This window comes from Platalea leucorodia, assembly GCF_965183815.1.
Source record: "Platalea leucorodia genome assembly, chromosome: W".
Taxonomy (NCBI): Eukaryota; Metazoa; Chordata; class Aves; order Pelecaniformes; family Threskiornithidae; genus Platalea; species Platalea leucorodia.
Genome location: NC_138859.1, coordinates 17,835,919 through 17,851,958, shown reverse-complemented (window position 1 = coordinate 17,851,958; position 16,040 = coordinate 17,835,919). Strand labels below are relative to the sequence as shown.

Here is a 16,040-nt window from a genome sequence, read left to right as displayed (position 1 = left end):
CAGTATCTTCATCAATGACATAGACAGTGGGATAGAGTGCACCCTCAGCAAGTTTGCGGATGACACACCTGAAGGACGGGACGCCATGCAGGGGGACCTGGACAAGCTTGAGAAGTGGGCCCATATGAACCGAATGAGGTTCAACAAGTCCAAGTGTAAGGTCCTGCACCTGGGTCGAGGCAATCCCAGACATGAGTACAGACTGGGAGAAGAACTCATTGAGAGCAGCCACGCAGAGAAGGACTTGGGGGTCCTGGTGGACGAAAAGCTGGATATGAGCCAGCAATGTGCACTAGCAGCCCAGAAAGCCAACTGTATCCTGGGCTGCATCAGAAGAGGCGTGGCCAGCAGGTCGAGGGAGGTGATTCTCCCCCTCTACTCTGCCCTCGTGAGACCCCACCTAGAGTACTGCATCCATCTCTGGAGCCCTCAGCACAAGAAAGATGTGGACCTTTTAGAACGGATCCAGAGGAGGGCCACAAAGATGATCAGAGGGCTGGAGCACCTCTGCTATGAAGACAGGCTGAGAGAGTTGGGGTTGTTCAGCCTGGAGAAGAGAAGGCTCCGGGGAGACCTTATGGCGGCCTTCCAGTAACTAAAGGGGGCTTATATAAAGGAGGGGGAGAGACTCTTTATAAGGGCAGATAGTGATAGGACAAGGGGGAACGGTTTCAAACTGAAAGAGGGGAGATTTAGATTAGATGTTAGGAAAAAATTCTTTACTGTGAGGGTGGTGAGGCACTGGAACAGGTTGCCCAGAGAGGTTGTGGACGCCCCGTCCCTGGCAGTGTTCAAGGCCAGGTTGGACAGGGCCCTGAGCAACCTGGTCTAGTGGGTGGCGTCCCTGCCCATGGCAGAGGGGCTGGAGTTAGATGATCTTTTAAGGTCCCTTCCAGCCCAAGCCATTCTATGATTAACTTCCTCTTCTCTTTTCCAAGTACCTCAGGAAAATGGGAATACATTTTAATGTGATTTCTTTAATTTTCTAGCAGTGGGAGGAGTTTGTCAATATGTAACAGATTCTTTTTATTGAAATACTCAAAATCCCAAAGTATGATTGATATTTATCTCTGATCCTTGTAAGGGCCCAAGGTGGCACCGCCAAGTTATAGGTTCGGGATACAGTAACAGATGCTAGACCAACAGCTTTAGGGATAAACAAGTTATTGCTAAACATAGGTACAGTAATAAATACAGGTCAGTAGTGTTGCACGTAATTGAGAAAACCCTCCAAACGAAAGACTAAAAGTCTAGTTTAGAGAGCCGACATTGCTTTATTTTGCGCAGGGTGCTCAGTGGTAATTCCACAAATCAAGCGCACCGTTATACAAAACTACAGCATGTTTGTCAGGTTACATGATTAGTATAAACCTGCCTAAATTTACACTTATTGGTTGGTGATTAACATTTCATACACTATTGGTTAACTGTATTTAAATTAGCCTCGCTTGCTATGTAAATTAGCACGCATGCTCCTTTCAGGTGGGGGGGGGGGGGGGGGGGGGGCAAGTCTTTTCGGTCCTGAATTGAGTCGGTGGTCGCGATCTCCCCTCGCAGCATTTACCTTTCACCCAGTTTCTGCAGTTTTATCGGACTTCATGCTTCTCTGGCCACCTTCCAGTCTTTGGTGCCAAGATGTTCCCTTTTATCGGCTTGTTAGCTCTTCTTCAAGGTTAGAGCTGTTAGTTTTCCACGGTTCGTTACTTAAACAAATACTTTCATATCTTTTAGCTCCCTCCCAAATTCTTTTCCCAAGGCACAGGTGGTTTGTAGTTTTGCTAAGTGGAAAATTTCACTTTCTGCAGGACATCAGTAGTACAATTATCTGTGTTGTTACGACAACACATCCAGTAATTCAGTAGTCCGATTATTCAGGTCAAAACAACAGCAAATCCAATAATTTACCAATACTGGGCTAAACTTAATATCCAGGAGTTCAAAGGCTTACATAACCATGGTTATCGGGCAGGGTGGCAGGAAGCAGGGCATAGCTTCTTCAGATGAGTGACACAGACCAGCCGACGGGCTCGGGGAATTCAGAATTCCCTGATTGGGCTGTCCTACTTAATTGTTGAGTTGCGGAAGCACTATCCGGACATGTTAACCAATCGTCACGCATCCTACCTCTGTTCCAGTTCTGTCCTTGGTGCGCAGGGGGCACGCAAATACTGCGTAAGGCAATGCTAGCCCCACAATCCTGAGTGAGACTGACTTAATGATTGTCTGTTCAGTGTGTGCTTTTTCACTTGAGTATAGAAGTAGCACGTTTATGCTGTAGCTTAATGGTAGGTGGGAGGCACAGGATGCTAGGGAATAGAGTGAGCAATTCTCTGTGTGTTTTGGTCTTTTTCTCTGCATTCTCTACCCCATCTGCAAAGCTCGCTGCCAGAGGTTGATGGCAGTCTGAAATGGTGTTACGGAAATGCCTACAAAATTAATGAATGAATGATACTTAATTTAGTAGTAAACCAGTGATATGTGAAATAGTTTAGTTGTTTATGTATTTGAATAAAAATCTTAAAGTTGACAAGATATATTTTAGCATTGCATTAAGATGGCAGAAGCAGCAGTTCCAGTATATTCCAACACAATTCATATTTTCATATGGTGTTTCTTTAAGCAGTGATTATCAGTTTGAAATGGAAATCGATTGAAGTCAAAAGATATTAACCTTACAAGATGAAATAGGTTGTCAAAATACTGTCTTGTTGAAACAAAAATCCTACCCACGGTAAATGTATTCTTACAGTCACTCTTGGTATCTGTTGAGGCAACATATTGGGGGGGGGGGGGGGGGGAAGAGTTGAAGATAGAGAGCTGGGTAGAGAAACAGTAAATAAACATGGTTTGAGTGAAAGTAAAAAAATGTTTTGTCTCAATGTAGTGTGAAGTTATCCTTTCTTCAGATGAGCCTGTCAGAGGTAGCAAGTCCAGAGTTCTATAGCATTTGTTTATTTCAGTAGCTAATAAAAGAAAACAATGCTTTTCTGAAAGTGCATAGTTTTACAATAATTATTGAAGGCCATACTCTGTACCAAAGAATAAATTTGTGTTGTGTTGAAAACTGAGGGGAAATGCTGTTGGCATGTTTGGACTCTACAACCTCTCTGGGCAACCTGTGCCCAGTGCTCAGTCACCCTCACAGTAAAAAAAGTGTTTCCTTATGTTCAGACAGAACCTCCTGTGTTTCAGGTAGTGCCCATTGCATCTTGTCCTGTCACTGGGCACGACTGAAAAGAGCCTGGCTCTGTTGTCTTTGCACCCTCCCTTCAGGTATTTATATACATTGATGAGATCCCCCCTGAGCCTTCTCTTGGCTAAACAGTCCCAGCTCTCTCAGCCTTTCCTCATAGGAGAGATGCTCCAGTCCCTTCATCATCTTTGTGGCCCTTTCCTGGACTCTTGCCAGTATGTCTGTGTCTCTCCTGTACTGGGCTCCAGGTGTGGCTTCACCAGTGCTGAGTAGAGGGGAAGGATCGCCTCCCCCGACCTGCTGGCAACACTCCTCCTAATGCAGTTCAGGATACTGTTAGCCTTCTTTGCAGCAAGGGCACATTGCTGGCTCACGTTCAACTTGGTGCCCACCAGGACCCCCAGGTCCTTTTCTGCAAAGCTGCTTTCCAGCTGGTAAGTCCCCAGCATGTGTACTAGTGCCTGGGGTTATTCTTCCCCAGGTGCAGGATTTTGCACTTCCCCTTGTTGAACTGCATGAGGTTCCTGTCAGCCCATTTCTCCAGCCTGTCAAGGTCCCTCTGGCTGGCAGCATGACCTTCTGGCGTATCAGCTGCTCCTCCCAGTTTTGCGTCATCTGCAAACTTGCTGAGGGTATGCTCTGCCCCATCATCCAGATCATTAATGAAGCTGTTGAACAGGACTGGACCCAGTATTGACCCCTGGGGTATACAGCTAGTTACTGACCTCCAACTAGTAGTGGCTGCTGACCACCACCCTCTGGGCCTGGCCGTTCAGCCAGTTTTCGGTCCACCTCACTGTTTGCTCATCCTGCCCATACATCAACAGCTTCTCTATGAGGATCTTATGAGAGACGATGTCAAAAGTCTTCCTGAAGGCTAGGTAGACAATATCCACTGCTCTCCCCTCGTCTACCAAGCCAGGCATTTCATCATAGAAGGTTATCAGGTTGGTCAAGCAAGACTTCCCCTTGGTGAATCCATGCTGACTACTCCTGGTGATTTTTCTTGTCCTTCATGTGCCTGGAAGTGGTTCCCAGGATTAGCTGCTCCATCACCTTCCCCAGGGATTGAGGCGAGGCTGACTGGCCTGTAGTTCCCTGGGTCCTCTTTCTTGAAGATAGGGGTGACATTTGCTTTCTTCCAGTCTTTGGGCACCTCTCCCAATCGCCATGATCATTCAAATGTTATCGAGGGTGGCCTCGCGATGGCATCAGACAGCTCCCTTGGCACTCGTGGGTGCATCCCATCAGGGCCCGTGAGCTTATGTACATCCAGTTTGCTTAAGTATTCCCTGACCTGATCTTCTTCCACCAGGAGTACATCTTCCTTGCTCCAGTCTTTCCCCCGGTCTCTGGGACCTGGGATTCCTGAAGGCCAGTCTTGCCAGTAAAGACTGAGGTGAAGAAGGCATTCAGTACCTCAGCCTTTTTCCATGTCCTGTGTCACCAGGCCCCCCGCCCCATTCAGCAGTGGGCCCACGTTTTCCCTAGTCTTCCTTTTGCCACTTGTGTACTTATAGAAGCCCTTCTTGTTGCCTTTGGTGGAGGTGATCCTTGAATATTAACCAGCTTTCTTGGGCTCCTCTTCCCTCCAGGGCCTTATCCCATGGAACTCTTCCAAGCAGATCCCTGAAGAAGCCAAGACTGCTCTCCTGAAGTCCAGTGTTGTGATCTTGCTTTTTGTTCCCCCGAACTCCGCCATCTCATGGTCACTGCAGCCAAGGCTGCCTTTGACCTTCACATCCCCAATGAGCCTTTCCTTGTTTCTGGGTATGAGGTCCAGCAGAGCACCTCTCCTCGCTGGCTCCTCTATCACCCGTGTCAGGAAGCTGTCGTTGATGCTCTCCAGGAACCTCCTGGATTGCTTATGTCCTGCTGTGTTGTTCCTCCAGCAGATATCGGGGTGGTTAAACTCTCCCCCCTTCTCCCCCCCATCCATTGTGGACGTGAGGCTAATTCTAGCTGTCTGTAGCTGTGATGTAACTTGATTTTAGTGTATGAGGTTTCTCTTCTGTTTCACAGTTAATGTGGTTAGCAGGTAACCTTTTTTTCTTGAGTTAACGAGTGTCTCTTACTAATGCCTGTTCTCGAATTGTAGAGGGAAGATAAACCCCTCCCCCCCCAAAGTTGCTGGGTATTTTGCTGATTTGTCCAGATCTTATAATTTGTGTACTTACAGAATAGAATTGTATATAAATCTGGTTTTATTTCTGTCTGAATAGATGGTGTCAGAAATGCTATTTTAAAAGAATGGTTAGGAGCAGCAGAACAAAATTGTACTTTAACCTTATGTTGGAAGCAAAGCAGTAAGTAAACTGAACATAAGTACATATATAAATGGAAGCTTCAGATTTGGAAAAACAAAAGTGGAACAACATTTGATGCTGGAAAAGGTTTGAAGAGGAATTTTTTTGGGGGGGGAGGGTTGTTGTTGGGTTTGTGTGGGTGTGGGGTTTTTTTTGTGGTTTTTTGGGTTTTTTGGTTTTTTTTTTTTTTTTGTCAGTACTTCTAATTAACATCAGTCGAAGGTTATTTAATCTAAACAGTGAATAGAGACTCTTAACCTGTACTTATTTTGTTGTATATTGCCTCCTAGAACTTCAACATGGGACTTATGCACTTCAGCTACTGGCCTACCCTATTGAGAAGCATACTATCATACTATCATGCCATATTTCTTCACCTTTTGTCTTCCTTTTGGACTCTATGCTCTTAAAGGTCTTTTCCAACCTAAATGATTCTGTGATTCCTCTGTTTGTGGGTTTGGTTTTTTGGGGTGTTTTTTGGTTTGGTTTGGTTAGGTTTTTTTTGTTTGGGGGGGGGGGGTGTTTTGTTTTTTTTTTTTTTTTGGCTGGGAAGGAAGACTAATTTTGCTGTTAGGAGGCATTAGATCTCTTCAGCGTAGGAACGCATCTGTTGTTTCAGCCATAAATTCTTAGGATTCCTGCAGTAGTTTTCCTGTTTTCCCCCATATCTTCCGTTTTCCTTTAAAAAAATCCCTTGATATTTATCTCGCTTGTGGGCATAGTAAGAGGACGGAGAAGGCATCTTATTTCAACATTGTGTTTGTGTTGCATAGAAGTATCCCAATGAAACAAGAATTCTGTGTTATTCTGCATTATTCTGTGTTCCTCTAGATTATGGTCGGCACCAATAAAACTTTACCGGTTCTTGACAAGTTCCCTCTACTGTTTTATATACTTTCAGACAGTCTTAATTATTTTTTTATTTTCATGTAAAACATTTGCTTGATCACTCTGGAATAGAAAAAAAAGTTAATTTTTTTTTTTGCATGGATCTATCTTTAAATTATGTTTTGTATATTTATAAATATACTGTTTATAGTTGAGGACCATTATTAGGGGACCTGCTTACTGAAACTTGTTACTTGAAATAGTCTGGGATTATGTCAGTGGGAACAGTTATTAGCAAAGGCTTTGAAGAAAAGTGCAAGAAAAGCCGAGGTGGATAAACAGGGTATTTTATTATTTTCTGTATAGGCAACTTTCCTCCTAATTTCTTCTGTAGAAGCTCAAGAATTCGTCTTGTCTTTTTTAAATTCTTTCTAAGGTAGCTAACAGTGTTGCTTAACTTTAAAAAGGTACACATTACAAAATGATTAAATATTTATCTTTCTATTAATTATTAATGTATAGAAACCAATGTTGCTAAATAAACTTGTAAGCTGTGGTAACACTTGAGGAAAGGTGCAGCCAGCTTGCTAGGGTGCTCAGTGTACCCATTCAGTGTTCTGATAAGTTAGTTAGAAGTCATTCTCATCTTAATGTTCAACTTTATATTTTCAACAACTTCTTGGGACCAATTTCACATAGAAGTAATTTATTTTTTTTTTATTAAAGGTTGGTTGTTTCATTCTGTTTAACACTGAAATTGTAATACTTGTTCATCCTTAAGTGGGATTTGAGATTATATAAGTATAAAGTTTCCTCAGGTTGGAATATGGATGTTAAGGTATTCTAGCTATATGTAATTGTATTTAAAGAAGTTGAGTATGTAACTATATGGAAATATTTAAAATCTTAGTTTGCTGTTAAGGAATCCTGTTATCGGCTCAGCAGGGGTGGGTATATGATTTTCTCTTGTTAATACCTACTTATAGATATTTGGAAAAGGGTTTCTTTTATGAACTTCCCCATGCAGAGTACGTTGCTTTATTTTTCTGGGATAGTTTCCAGAAACTGAGGTTAACGATGCGTTTAGATTTAGCTAACATTTGATAATCAGCTTGGGAGTCTATGGTGATTCTGTGTAGTTTGTATAAGCAGTTTTTTTCTTAATAAATAAAAAATTAAGTCTACCTGTTTTTTCTGTAAAATTAAGCATATGTATATACACGTTCCCCCATATGTAGTATCCCCCCAAAAGGATATTCTGTCTGTGGCTTACTCATTGGGTTTTGCTTGGTTATTTTATAGATAACATTATTTATATTATATATATATATATATATATATAAAATATAAATAAAGTTTGGTGCAATTTAAGAGGAATCATAAATCAATTAATTCCTTTTCCATACATCCATCTGTTAGTAGAATAAATAACATTGGAGACTTTGCAAGATCCAAGCTTGAATATTTGCTTAGTCCAGAAGATTAAGGAATGGCTTGCATTGTCTTGTTCAAACTACAGCCAGATTTCTACACCCTTTCTTCTTATAAAGATTTCCTGAGCATCTGTGGAGAGAGGGTATTTTTTGTTATTCTTTCTACTCCTTGGCAATCTAAGGGATGCTACAGAAATGTCTTTATCTTTCCAAAAGCAGAATGTAACAAATAGCCTCTGTAGTAATCATCTTATTCTATATTCAAGTCTAGAAACAATGTTTTATTTATACCCATACACACACACACACACACACACACACACAAAATTAATAGAATCATGAGGTTGCAAGTCATTCAAAACAAGCATTGAGTTGGATAGTTTACATCCTATTTGTTCTTTTCTTAGTTCTACATGCAGTTCTTTTACATCACGCTATTAGATTCAGTGTGTATATGGATCATACTCTATAGGCAATTCCCGCCTGTTCCTATTGCAGGTGTGAAGCATTGAACATCTATTGATTTAGGCATTGTTTCTATCTTGGATTTTAGTGTATAAAGCTCTAAACTTCAGAGTTTAGGAAACTCTGAGCAGCAGTTCTTCACTGATGAGACGTACCTCACTAGTGAGGCATTTTAGCATCAAAGATTAGGTGAGAGTGGAGCACAAAATAAAAAACAAACTGTGCTTGGTTAGTTTGGGCTCTAATCTAGAGCTGTGCTGCTGACTGGGAGGTGAAAACAAAGATTGGTATGAAGTAAGGTTCAGCACTAGCAGAGGCAGGGACTCTCTATTTTAGCCCCTTGGAACACCAGTGTTGCTTCCAATGAGCAAAGCTGACTGAGTGGGTAGAATAGTAAAAGGATGAGGAGAAAGTCCAAGAAGGCTGGAGGCAGGAGAGGAGGAAGTGCAAGGAGAAAGTCAAGGAAACGGTGGTACTTTTAATGAAATTAATGGCAGACAAGACAAATAACACTTTAGAAATTCTTAACTATTGCCAACCAAAATCTGGTGATTTGCACAACAGTATTAATATTGTTTCCATAGGAGCATTACTCCTAGTTTAAATGGAAAAAGGCATATCTTTGACCTGAGGGCACAAGAATGAAGCATGTAAAAATGAGATACTTCTTGCTGAGAACTCTAATGAGTCCCGGAATTCATTTCTGAAGCTGAGCTTTCAGTAAGAAAATGCGAGCTGCTTCAAGAGCCTATTTAGCTAAATTTCACCTATTTATTGGTGCCTTCCCCCCCCCCCCCCCCCCCGAAATCTTCTGGAGTTGCAAAGCTTGATCTTATGCTGTTGTCACATCTCTGTCTGTTTTAAAGCTTATTATACTGTTTGTCCTTACAGTACTTGAAACTTTTAGAACCTTGCTTTAATAAAGTTATTAAAATGTATTACCTTTTGAATGTACACTTATTTCACCTTCTGTCCTTCTTTACTCTTTTTATGAAGATTTATTGAGGTTTTTGGTTCATGTTTTGTGTAAGTCCATAGTTTGTGTACACTCTGAAGGTATTTTAATGGCTGGTATTGGTAATGTGTACAACTCCCACAGTTAATGTCTTGGCACGGCTGGTATACTGAGGAATGTCTATGAGAGTGACTTTCCATTTTAGTTGCCTGGTTCCTAATCTTGAAGTGCAGTAGTGTTCTATTTTTCTACATACCGTTTCAAAGGGGTTTTAGAACAGGTAACTGAGAAAGGCAGACTTATTCTTTATTAGGCTTATATTTGCTTTGTACCTCCACTTAGAAAAATGTATAGGGATCAAAAAAGGATTAAAAAAACCCACTTTCCTAGAAGAGTGTGAAACACTCTTAATTTCATGTATGCTGGATAAAGGACAATTGCTTGGCTTTTTTGGTCCCTCCCCCCCCCCCCCCTTTTTTAGCTTCAGGTTAGTTTGAACTCTTCTGTTTCATTATCTTACACATGCATCCATCCACTGTAGAAGTTGAAAGGTTTGCAGAGCTTTTTCTGTCAGGAAGTTTTGTAAAGTGGAGAACTGCAAAGACCCAGTCAAAAATTGGTAACTAACAAGACAGAGGAAGGCAATGAATTTAATAAAGTATGAGTGAAACTAAACTTACCTTAATTTAATCTTTATGAATAATGCGCATAAAGGAAATAATGCAACCTTGCATGATATCTGCATAAATCTAACAAAGATGGGACAAGGTGTTAAAAGGCATAGTTTGGATAACTGCATTCTTAGCATCATCATTTTTTAACATTTTAGGCTGAGAGAAGCTAGAAAGGCTAATATGAAGCTTGAACAGTGAAATATGAACATCAACTCTTCAGCTATTTATTATCAGGGATGGAAAGCAGAATAAAAAAGAAACAAATGAGAATACAGGATATCTTGGTTGTTTTCTCCTGTCTTCATGAAACTGTTCTTGAGATTTCTGTATGCCACTTAAATTGAGGATTTTTTCCTGGTTCAAGGTAATCGTATCTCTGCTCCTAATGGGAATAGAACTCACATAGCCTCAGGAAATGATAATAAGATTCTGTAATGTTGTGAAAGGGATGAAGGTGGTGATTGTGAATTTATAGGTAGGGAGCTTTGACCATGTCTCCTAGAAGTTCTCCACTCTTCTTCTGGATTTTGTTGAAGCAGTCAGGTATGGCTAAGGAGAAGAGTGAAATGAGCGTGGCATTTGATGATGGATTTTTGTACTCACTATAATTTGTCTTTTAGACTGAAACAGGGAGGTTTCCAACAGTTATCAACATTTCTACTAAGTTGCTGAAAAACATTTTTGCTCCCCTCCAGTGCTTTTTCCTTCCGTTCCTTTCTCCCTGGGCTACTGTGTTCCTAAGTTAAAATTGCAGCATACTGTAAAAGCAAAATGCTTTAGTGGAACAACAAAGCCTCAGACTATTTGATTTTCCCATCTGTAAAAAGGAAATATGTAAATAAAGGGATTTGGTTGAACCACATGACCTGCTTCCACACGTGGTAGCAACTGCCTCCTTCCAGATGGTAAATTCACTTATCTACTACCTCTCTGTGAACAGCCTGTCTTTCATGAACCTTGTAGTGCTTCAATGTTGGGGGCTGCTAAGTGTCCTGTGATTGTCCCATGAGCTTGCTAGGGGGCTGCAGTGCAATAACATTCCTGCTCACAGTAGAAGGTGTGTTAGCTGGGCCTAATGAGACTGGTGTGACTAGATTTCTGGTACCTAGCTTCTTCAGTGGAAAACTAAGGAGCTTTTGTTTGTAGGCTAGAGATAACTCTCTAACTCCCTGTGCAACTCGTTTCATGAAATTCATGACCTGGCTTATGGCTCTTAACTACATAAAGTGGCTGAAGTGTCAGGAATGGTCTCTTATGCAGCTGTATGTTGCTTGTGCATATATCACAATGCACAGAATCCAAACTGTTTATGATTTCATAGCTGTGTCTTCATTCTGTTTGTTTACTGTAATTAAGGTTGTGATGCATAGGGTTGGAGTTTTGAACATGCTGCTTTTGATTTAAACTGACAGATGGAAATATTTCCTTGCGCAGCATCCGATTGCTTTGTGAAGCATGGAAGTCTATTATTGATATTCTCAGAATTAAATAAATAAATAAAAAATTGCAATATAGGTAACAAGTTAGTTGTAGCAATGGTTAAACAGCTGGTCATGGAAGCAACTACCTAAACCTATGGTCTATAATTAGAAAGACATCGTGTTGTTGGATCATTTCATAACCTTCTGTTGCAAGGCTACTTACGTTTTCTCTTTTGATGCATCTGATAATAGCTATTGTATTGTCAGGGCACTAGCTGTGTGATTCAGAATGTTGTTTAATTATATTTGCTCAAAACATTGTGAAAATAGTGGATTATTGTTGTGGTTTAACCCCAGCCAGCAATTACGTACCATGCAGCCGTTTGCTCACTACCCCCCCCCCCCCCCCCCCCCCCCGTGGGATGGGGGGAGAATTGGAAGAGAAAACTCGTGGGTTGAGATAAAGGCAGTTTAAGAATTAAAAAAAGGAGGGGAAAAAACAATGGGGGGGGGGGGGAACCCACCAACAAACCCAAGAAAAACAAGTGATGCAAAAGAAAACAATTGCTCACCACCAACTGACTGATGCCCAGCCAGTCCCTGAGCAGCAGCAGCCCCTGCCAACCTCCATCCCCCCCAGATTTATTGCTGAGTGTGACGTCATATGGTATGGAATATCCCTTTGGTCAGTTGGGGTCAGCTGTCCCAGCTGTGTCCCCTCCCGACTTCTTGTGCACCCCCAGCCTACTCGCTGGCAGGGCAGTGTGAGGAGCAGAAAAGGCCTTGATGCTGTGTAAGCACTGCTCAGCAGTAACTAAAACATCCCTGTGTTATCAACACTGTTTTCATCACAAATCCAAAACATAGCCCCATACAGGCTACTATGAAGAAAATTAACTCCATCCCAGCCAAAACCAATACAATTATAATTGCTTAAAACTTGCAAGGTTAATGTTGGAAATACAAAAGTGTTCCTAGTTAGGACTAGGCAGGAAAATAAGAGGTGACTAGAAATTATAGGGAACTCATCCTTGGCAATGATGAAGGGTATAAATCTTAGTAGTGGTGAGTTACTGTTTGGAATGAGTACACTTGATAAGAGTCATGGCCAGAGGGGCAAGGTTTTTTTTACTTTGATACCCTCCTATCCAAACTTTAATTCTTTTCATGAAGCTAATATTATAGTACACTGTAGGTAAGACAGCATTTTGCATCTCTTCAGGGGAAAAAAATATATTTGGTGTAAAGCTGAGAGATGCTAAGCATTGCTTCTAACTGAATGCATTAAGCATTTGGCAGTCGGAACAGCATCAAATTGAAGTTATTGATCTTGACCTATAAAATTCTAAATGGTACAGAGACTTCTAAGAGAGTGTCCTGGGTCTGGCTGGGCAGGAGTTAACTTTCTTCGTAGCAGCCCCTGTGGTGCTTTGTTTTGGATTTGTGGCTAAAACAGTGTTGATAACAGGCTGGTATTTTGGCTGTTGCTGAACAGTGCTTGCACAGTGTCAAGGCTTTCTCTGTTTCTCTCTCTGTTCCCCCTGCCCTCCAGCAAGTAGGGTAGGGGTGGGCAAGAAGTTGAGAGGCAGCCAGGACAGCTGACCGAAATTGGCCAAAGGGATATTCCATACCATATCGAGTCATGCTGGGGGGGGGAAGGAAGGGGGTGTGTGTCTTCCAAGGTAGCCATTGCTCAGAGACTGGCTGGGTGTTGGTCTGCTTGTGGGAGGTAGTGAGTGATTGCCTTTGCATTGCTTCTGTTGTTTTGATTTCTGTTTCCCCCAGCCCCCTTCCTTCATTCTTCCTTCACTTATTAAACTTTATCTCAACCCACGAATTTTCTTGGGTTTGCTCTCCCTATTCCCTACCCTGTTCTGTTGGGGGGAGTGAGCAAGCAGCTGTGTGAGTGGTTAGATGCTGGCTGGGGTCAACCCACCACAGACATGATCTTTCTAACATTGCCTCAAGTGCTATACAGTTGTACAGACAAAACAATTCTTTCGCTGGTTTAATTTGTTTTAATCAAGATGAGGAGAAGCAAAGGAGAGAGCTATGCTAACAAGACTGCAGCTTTGCCGATGTAAACAATATCTACACTGGTACTGCTTCTGCTGGTATATGTGATCTGTATCTGTATAGTCTATTTGACTTTCATTCTGATAGAAGTTCTCAAAGCTAACTTTCACTTTCATTTCATAGAAAAAAATGTTTCTGGCAAGTTTTTTATCAACAGCTAAGCTGTTCTTTATTTTTTACTCTAAACGTTGCAATTTTTTTTTTTCTTGTGTATGTTAAGCCAAAAGATCACTTTAATTTCTTCCAAAATGCTTTTTGCTTTTTTTTTTTTTAACTCTTGCAAGACATGCATGAACTGGTAGAATCAATAGGTGAATGGTCTGAAATAGTTGGTAATTTAAATAGTATAAAACAGTAGCTGTATAGAAGTTTTCCTTTTTAAGAGGTTTTGAGAACAACACTTGGCTTTGCTTCAATTGCTCCCTCCACGGCTGCTTCCCCCTCCATTTGATTGTTTGGGGTAGAAAGAGGTCTGACTAGAGTTTTGTAAATAAAAGGAAATTGAGGTAAGGGTAAGGAATGTTTGAATGATGAGTCTAACCTTTGCCTTAAACTGAAGTGTTCTTTTGTCATATTTTGCAGTCTGTGATTTGCTGTGCATCTGTATTTGCTTTTAATAGGCTGTGTGTTGGGTTTGGGGAAGACTCTTTTTTGGCTGAAATATGGTCTGGTGACTGCTTAAATTCAGGTTATAGCCTGAATTGAAGCCTGAGTAAGCTTAAAATACAACAGTCTGACTCAGATCAGTTACCTCTGGTTCTGCTCGTTTACTGAAAATGAGCAAATTGGGGAGGAAAGAAAAAGCTGGTTATAGAGAGCCTTTGTCCTCTTTGGATGGTTCAGAGTGCTTTCCTCCAGTTTGAGTTATTAGGGGAAATGGCCTATCTGAACTTGTGAAGTTTTTAAAACTCTGTGCATTGGAAATAAGTAATTTGAGAGAGGTTGCACATGTAAATATCTGATAACTTTATTTGAAACAAAAGTTTGGAATTGCATCAGTTTTAACTGAGAACTTTCATTAGTTTCACAGGTCTGGTCTGTGAAAATAAACAGAAGCCTTAAATTCTAAGGACACCCATTGTTACATTGTTTTTTAGGTGGTATCATGGAAAACTCGACAGAGCAATTGCAGAAGAACGTCTTCGGCAAGCGGGAAAACCTGGAAGTTACCTTATTCGAGAGAGTGATCGGAGACCGGGTTCATTTGTGCTTTCATTCCTTAGTAAAACAAATGTCAATCATTTTAGGTGAGAATTAAATGTTTTCTTTTAAAATGCTGTAACCTGTTTATTTGTGGTTTTAGAACTTAGTACAGCATAGAAAACAATTGTGTTATAAATTGAATATTTTTTACTTCTCTTTTTATCCATGTATGGTATGGCTCTTTACTAGGGTTTAATTGTTTTAAACGATGCTACTAAAAAATTCCTTTGTAGGCTAAAGAATGAAAATCTGAGGAAATCAACATCATCAGAACAGAGAAGCTGCTTGTTGTGGTTTAACCTGGCAGGCAGCTAAACACCACACAGCTGTTTCTTCACTTCCCCCCCCCCCCCCCCCAGTGGGATGGGGGAGAGAATAGGGGGAAAACAAAGTTTAAAAAAAAAAAAAAAAAAGGTAAAAAAAAAAAAAAGGAAGCGTAAAATTTGTGGGTTGAGACAAAGGCAGTTTAAGAGGACAGAAAAGGAAGGGAAAATAATAATAATAATAATGTTGATAAAAAAAATATACAAGTATAAGTGATACACAGTGCAATTGCCCAGACAGTTCCCGAGCTGCGGTCACTGCCCTGCTGGCCACCCTCCCCTGAGTTTATATACTGAGCATGATGTCATGTGATATGGAATAGCCCTTTGGCCAGTCTGGGTCAGCTGTCCTGGCTATGCCCCCTCCCAGCTTCTTGTTCACCTGGCAGAGCATGGGAAGCTGAGAAGTCCTTGACTGGTGTAAGCACTACTTAGCAACAACTAAAACATCAGTGTTTTATCATCAACATTATTCTCATCCTAAATCCAAAACACAGCACTATACCAGCTACTAGGAAGAAAATCAACTCTATCCCAGCTGAAACCAGGACAATATCCACCCCTTATTCCATACCATCTACATCATGCCCAGGTCTTACACTTTCCAATACATTCCAATTAATCACCACCGCTTTTCCTGTCTTTTGCTATATACACACAGATAACATTCCCTTAGTCTATTAGCCATCCCTCTAAAATGTCTGATGAGTTCATTTAGTCCATGACTTTGGGTTCCATCCGTCATAACAGTCTTTCAGGGCAGGAGAGATGGTGTGTGGTGTTGGATTGTTGCATGCTCAAGCCAGTTCTGGTTCCATCACAGTTCCATCTGGTTCCATGCTCGGTTTCATCGAAGTTCATTCTTCATTAATCTGGGTCATTCTTACTGTAATACTGTTGATATGGCATATAGTAATCACAGAAGTGATGACATCCAGTATTATATAGCAGTTAACATCACAAAATTCAGTTCATTGGCTATTTTCACCCAAAATCAAATCCCCTTGAGGTACACATCGGACTTCCCCATCCTCCCCCATCACCCACCAAGTGCACCCAGGTCATTGAGCAAAAGCAATCCCACAAATGGGTTTACCTCTGCCTGAAGCAGGAGTAACCCAGACTGTCTTCCCCATCATATTTTTTAGGTGCACTACAGGGAC

General features: G+C 41.2%; 1 protein-coding gene across 1 annotated transcript in view; it reads left to right on the top strand.

Moving 5' to 3' along the window:
* LOC309601581 (ras GTPase-activating protein 1-like) overlaps nucleotides 1-16,040 on the top strand; it is a gene marked incomplete at both ends in the record, with an annotated part of 90,954 nt that overhangs the window by 4,398 nt on the left and 70,516 nt on the right. Inside the window, one exon of the mRNA XM_082334678.1 lies at nucleotides 14,449-14,598. Coding sequence (XP_082190804.1) covers nucleotides 14,449-14,598 — 150 coding nt within the window. The remainder of the gene's footprint in view (nucleotides 1-14,448; nucleotides 14,599-16,040) is intronic.